This window comes from Psittacula echo, assembly GCF_963264785.1.
Source record: "Psittacula echo genome assembly, chromosome: 2".
NCBI lineage: Eukaryota > Metazoa > Chordata > Aves > Psittaciformes > Psittacidae > Psittacula > Psittacula echo.
The window spans coordinates 33,576,247-33,582,221 of record NC_137737.1 but is presented as its reverse complement, the minus strand read 5'-3'; the positions used below and the strand labels follow the sequence as shown (position 1 = coordinate 33,582,221).

Genomic DNA, 5,975 nt, shown 5'->3' with positions numbered 1-5,975 from the left:
GTTGAGTGACCAATGAGGGAGGCGCTGCCCTCCGGAGACGAACCATTCGACTTATGCGCGTCCCTGCCCTTCAAGTCGGAGCGCGGAGCCCCACAACTTTCCCAGCCCCCCCCCCCAGCCTCCCTCCTTCTTCTTCCTCCCGTATTCCCGGCCCTCCTCTCTCGCTCTCTTCCCACACACCCCCCCCACCAAAAAAAAAAAACCCAACACAACCCACCCCACGCGCCGGGGGGATGAAGGAAAAGAGCGGCGCAAAAAAGCGGCTGGAGTAGCCCGCCCTCCCCCTCCACACACCCCGCACACCGCCCTCCCCTTCTTCCCCTCCCTCAGTGAACGAGGCCCCTCGCACAACGACTCCTTGGAGAGGAAGGGGGGAAGGAGGAAAAAAAAAAAAAAAAAAGGCGGAAAAGAAGGAGAGAAAAAAAAAAAAAAAAGAGGGGGGGGATAAAAAAAAAAAAAAGAAAAGAAATTAAATTAAATCCCCGCCGCCTCTCCAGCGGTGCCGCGGCGGGTAAGGGGAGCGGCGGTGGCTGGGCAGAGAGGAGGCAGAGCGCGGGGGGCGAGCCGGGGAGCGCCGCGCTCTCCCTCCCAAACTTTGATGATGACCATGACTACGATGGCTGACGGGCTGGACGCGCAAGACTCCTCGAAATCCGCCTTCATGGAGTTCGGGCAGCAGCAGCCACCGCCGCCGCAGCCGCCGCCGCCGCCCCACTCCCAGCAGAGCTCGCCGGCCATGGCCGGCGCCCACTACCCGCTGCACTGCCTGCACTCCGCCGCCGGCTCGCATCCGCACCACCAGCACCACCACCACAGCTCGCCCTACTCCGGCACCGCCGGCTCCTACAACCACCGTTCGCTGGCCGCCTATCCCTACGTGAGCCACTCGCAGCACAGCCCGTACCTCCAGTCCTACCACAACAGCAGCGCGGCCAGCCAGACACGGGCAGACGACTCAGGTGAGCCGGCACCTCTTCCCCGACCCGCTGCCAGCCCCCCCTTTGTCCTTCTCCCCACCATCCCCGGGCCTCATTCCGGGCACCCGCACAGCGGCCGTGCCCCCCTCTCCCGCTGGGTGATGCCGACACTGGTGTGCGCGGGGCGGCGGGGAGAGAAGCGGGGACTGCTCGTTCCCGAGGGCCTACTGCTTGTCGTGCCCGGCGGCGTGGCCGCCGTGCTTCCTCCGACAGAGCCAGCGGCGGCTGCCGGCGGGACCGCGGCGCTGAGCACCGGCACCTCCACGCTTGCCCCGCGGCCGGTGGGCAGGGGGCTGCGCTCGGCTCTCCTTTGTTACTGTGGGACCAGCTTTAGGCAAAATTCCTGCTAACACCTGAGGAGTGAAAGTTTCCAGGCGAGCGGGTCGCATTCCGCTCGGGGGCCGCCTGATTTATGTATTATTTTTTGCAGGGAGCCGCTTGTTTGTATGTATTCATCCGGAGGGGCACGGCAGGGGAGGGAGGGAAGACCATTGTTAACATTCTCGGACTGGTGACTCACTGACCACCAAACCGGCGACGCGAAATCAGTTAGCTGAGTAAAACCTGGATGGCTCTGGAACCGGGCATCCTTCCGCGAAGCCAGCCGTGCAATTTGTTTTCCTATATATCTGTTCAAATACTATTAGTTTTTCTCCCTCGAGGAAGGGCAGCGTGTCCACCCTGCTCGGATGGTTGTTTCCTTCCTCCCCCCCCGCCCCGGCATCTCCCCAGTGGCAGCCACTGTGCCCGCGGTGATGTTGCACGGGCACCGGCACCGGCACAGGCTGCAGCGTTTAGAGGAGCCGTGGGGCAGACAAAACGCCTGCTTTAAATAGGGAAAATGAGTGATGTTTCAGCTGTGTTATTTCGCTTGCAGATCAGCAAAAAACCACAGTTATTGAAAACGGTGAAATCAGATTCAATGGAAAAGGGAAAAAGATTCGGAAGCCTCGAACCATTTACTCCAGTCTACAACTCCAGGCTTTAAACCATCGCTTTCAGCAGACTCAGTACCTGGCACTTCCAGAGAGAGCTGAGCTGGCAGCTTCATTAGGACTTACCCAGACACAGGTAATTACTGGGAATCCCAAATCACTGAAATCCTGCTCGAGCAATAAAGGCCAAGCACAGTACGATGCTCCCCAAACGTTTTGGCCTCTGTGCGGGAGCGGTAGCGAAGGTATCGCACACGGTCCCCATCTATGCGTGACAGGATTTATCTAATGCACGACAGAGAGACCGGTCTGCCGCAGAGGGAGCGGAATTCGGCCGTCTGGCGAGCAAGCGCTCCCTTTCGATGCCACACATAACATTTTAAAACTGCCTGTCTTTTCGGATCATCCCAGCCACCGAGATGCAGCTGCCCAGCTGTGAAAAGGAGAACAAAACAAAGGCGAGGGATCGCTGGGCCTGAGGTAGAGCTGAGAGCAAAGCAAAGCTGCCTCGTAGCAACCTCTAGGCAGAGGGGAGGCAAGAACAGGTTAGGAAATACCTGTAAAATCAATAGTTAATTCACCCAGGATGACTAACGCAAACGCAGCGGTTACCCTTGGGCAAAATGTTCGAAAGGTGATAATAGATCTGAAGATCAAAGACAGCCGTGTACAAAATTATAGCAGGTTAAGCCATAGTTAAGTGTGGTTGGAGTAGCTGTGCCATTCGGCTAATTTAAGCTTGAAAGACACATGAGGTATTACAGGCTTCCCAGGCTGGGGTTTGCGGGGAAGTGCATGGATAGATGGGATCAATTCGGGTAAAATGTAATCATGGGAATTTATGAGCTTAACAAACAACTTCAGGATTTTATCATTGTCGCTGATAACAGTCGCTTCCAACCAGCGATTTTTAAGTACTCAGCAAACATTAATCATGGGAATAGACCTGATGGTTTTTCTAATGGGATTTTAGCATCCTTACCATGCACACTCTGTCTCACTGCTGTCTCGCTTGCTCTCTCGTACTCAGAGATTTGGTTTTAGGGGCCCGATCCTGAGCATGCAGCTAGACAAGCACCCCTGCCTGTGCCCTAACATTACATCTGTAAAGTTTGCAAGGTCAAATACACGAGTGGGAGTTGTTTCCTTTGTATGATTTTAAGAAGAGTTGTTTTCTTTGACAGATTTTAAGAAGTATGTGTCTATATATGCTTTACATATAGATATATAATTCCTGTAACAATTCTGACATGCCAGAGTGGGCCCGATCCTTGCACATCTCTTGGAGTGCAGGCTCCCTCCGCTGGAGCTCTACTGGATTAGGAGCAGGATGAGACCCAAAGCAATCTCTATAACCAGTTACTCGCCGAGAAAAGAGCATTTTCCTTTCTCTAAATACAACTTCTAAAATAAAGCCACAGTCCTGGTTCCATTGCGCCTCCTTCCCCGTCACATCACCAAGGACCGCTTGATCGTGCATGTTTTTGGATGCGTGCTTTCTTTATAAGATGCCCTTTGTTTATTGGCTCCTGTCTCCTGGCACAAAATCATATGATTGCCCGTGTTTGACAACAGTTTGTCCAAATGATCAAATGACCTCCAAAATTCTGAATGAGGCGTTCAAGCAGGACAGTGCTGAGCACGTACTCTGCTCCAGCTCAATCAGGCTGGCCTGCCCAAGAGAAAATAACGTTCTAGCCTAAAACCTGCATCCTTCACGCTTTCCAGCTCCTCTCTGCCTCTCCTGTTCTCTGAAGCTACATCCAGAGCCCGAGAGCAGCAGCAGCAGCCACCCCTCCTTTCCCTCTCCCTATCCCTCGCTCCTCACACGGCTGGCGTGGGCTCTCCAGACCTGCTCTAGAGAAACCCACAGCCCTGAGGGGCTCCCCTGCCGTGCCCTGGGTGCTGACGGCAGCCTAATACCCGCTGCGTTTTGCTCTACAGGTGAAGATCTGGTTTCAGAACAAGCGCTCCAAGTTCAAGAAGCTGCTGAAGCAGGGCAGCAATCCCCACGAGAGCGACCCCCTGCCCGGCTCCGCCGCCCTCTCCCCGCGCTCTCCGGCTCTGCCTCCGGTCTGGGACGTTTCAGCTTCTGCCAAGGGAGTCAATATGCCTCCCAACAGCTACATGCCTGGCTATTCTCACTGGTATTCTTCTCCACATCAAGACACAATGCAGAGACCACAAATGATGTGAATTGTCCAAGAGAAATAATCTCCCAAGAACGCCTCGTCTCGACATGGCAAGAAGTTCCCCTGCTTTGCCAAGCCGTGCCAGCTAACAGGCTCTGTGTGAACTTGTAGATGCGGCAAAGAGACAGAGTGGCTTCATTTTCTTTTATTTTTTCTTTTTTTTTAAGTAACCTCAGCGATTGATCTCTAACAGAAAGACACAATTTTCATTCTGGCGCACAGAAGACACTTCTCTTTAGGATATTTTCCTTTGGACTCCAGGGCACCAGCCTCTTTCTCTGTGGAGTATACGTCAAAACAAACTTTTTACAGACTTTGCCCACAAGAAGAACCTGAATCTACCATGGCAGCCGTTTTTACTTGTTTAATGAGCTAAAGACATTACATGATGAAAGAGGGACTAGTCAAAGCTGCTTCATTTTTATTCACCAAATCCGGACTGGGGGAAAAAAAATTCAAAGAGAGAAGAAGGGATTAAAAAAAATGAAGAGGGGAAGAAAGGATAACCGGTTGAAAAATGAAAACATACTGTAAGATTAGAACATTACCACGAAGCAAAACCTGCATGCTTTCTCAAAATGCAATGGGCTGCGGCTCAGAAGAAACCACTGTCTCTCCCGCCAAGAGCCCCCTCACCCGCGCACGCACACACACCCGCACACAGCCGGACAGACCCCCGGAGAAGAGCAGGACGAACAGAGCGAGGGATCCGCGGCAGGATCCGCCGTGGCGGCAAGGCAGGAAGGTTCAGCGCTGCCCGCCGGCAGCCTCACCCCTGAGAGAGAGGGACCTTCCCCCCGAGCAACCTTTCTGTATATATTGTTGAATTTTAGTTGTACATATACTTTGTATGGTTTTGTCTCCTTTCATATATAGAGTAAAAGCCACAAAACGCCCGCCTGGCTCCTCATTCTCTCTCTCCACCTCCGAACCGGTGTGTACCCCCCCAAACCAGTTAAGGCCGGGCAGCTGGACGCTGCCCGCTGCTTGCCTGCCCTCACTGACCCCCCAACCTGAGCATACACCTGCCAGCACAGACAGAAAAGATGGAGCGAGGGGACAGGAGGGTAGCTGGTGGTTTGGGTTTAAGGCTACGACTAGCACAGGAAACAAGCGAGAGCGCAAAGATCAACCTAGAAGAAATTTCTCATCACCCGGCCATTTCTGCTGCGATTTCCCTGCTCCGCCGCTCAGCTGAGCTGAGCTTTCTCACCGAGGCAAAGCCCAGAGCCCTGCCTTTCTTCCCAAAGCTCGGAGCCTCCAAATTCTTAAGAAAGGAGGCGCCCTCCTTTGTTTTTCCAGAGCAGGCAATGCAAGCGGAGGAATGTTTTGCAGAGCTCTGAGAGGTGCCCAGGCACACACCGCGCTGCCCGGCCAGCCCCAGCCGCATCAGCTTGTGGAAAGCACAGCAACGCCTGACAATGAAAAGCCCTTTCCTCAGCCAAGCTGGGTGCCCCATACTGCGAGAATTAATGGCTAGAGACCTGGGCATCCTTCAAATTATGAACCTTGAAACCACTGAGCCTTTTATCAGAAGTCAATAGAGATCCTCAGAGTGCTCCATATAATGACAGCTACATACAGTCGTGCAAAAGGACAGTCACTATAATTAGACACAAAGCAAAGACTACTTACCAACATACCAGTTTTTTGGGGGGTGTTTTTGTTTTTTTTTTTTTTGAGCAACTTCCACGCTCAGTCAGTCTTCAGAGTGGTTTAAAACCGATCAGTCTTGTCATTTTCTACCATTCGTATTGTTACATTAGGAAAAATGTTTTCTTTTCTTTTTTTCCCCTTCCCACTGTGAAACTTTGGGTTCAGAGCTCCCCAGGATCAATTCTGAACAAAGCCTCCAGCTGCAGTGCCATCCA

General features: G+C 53.0%; 1 protein-coding gene across 1 annotated transcript; it reads left to right on the top strand.

Annotated features, from left to right (window-relative positions):
- The first annotated feature begins 208 nt into the window (after positions 1 to 208).
- Positions 209 to 4,535, top strand: DLX6 (distal-less homeobox 6). The gene is made up of 3 exons (XM_080610262.1): positions 209 to 959; positions 1,855 to 2,048; positions 3,857 to 4,535. Exons 1-3 carry the CDS (start codon positions 599 to 601, stop codon positions 4,106 to 4,108), a joined length of 807 nt encoding a protein of 268 aa, XP_080466388.1. The 5' UTR covers positions 209 to 598; the 3' UTR covers positions 4,109 to 4,535.
- Positions 4,536 to 5,975: the final 1,440 nt, after the last annotated feature.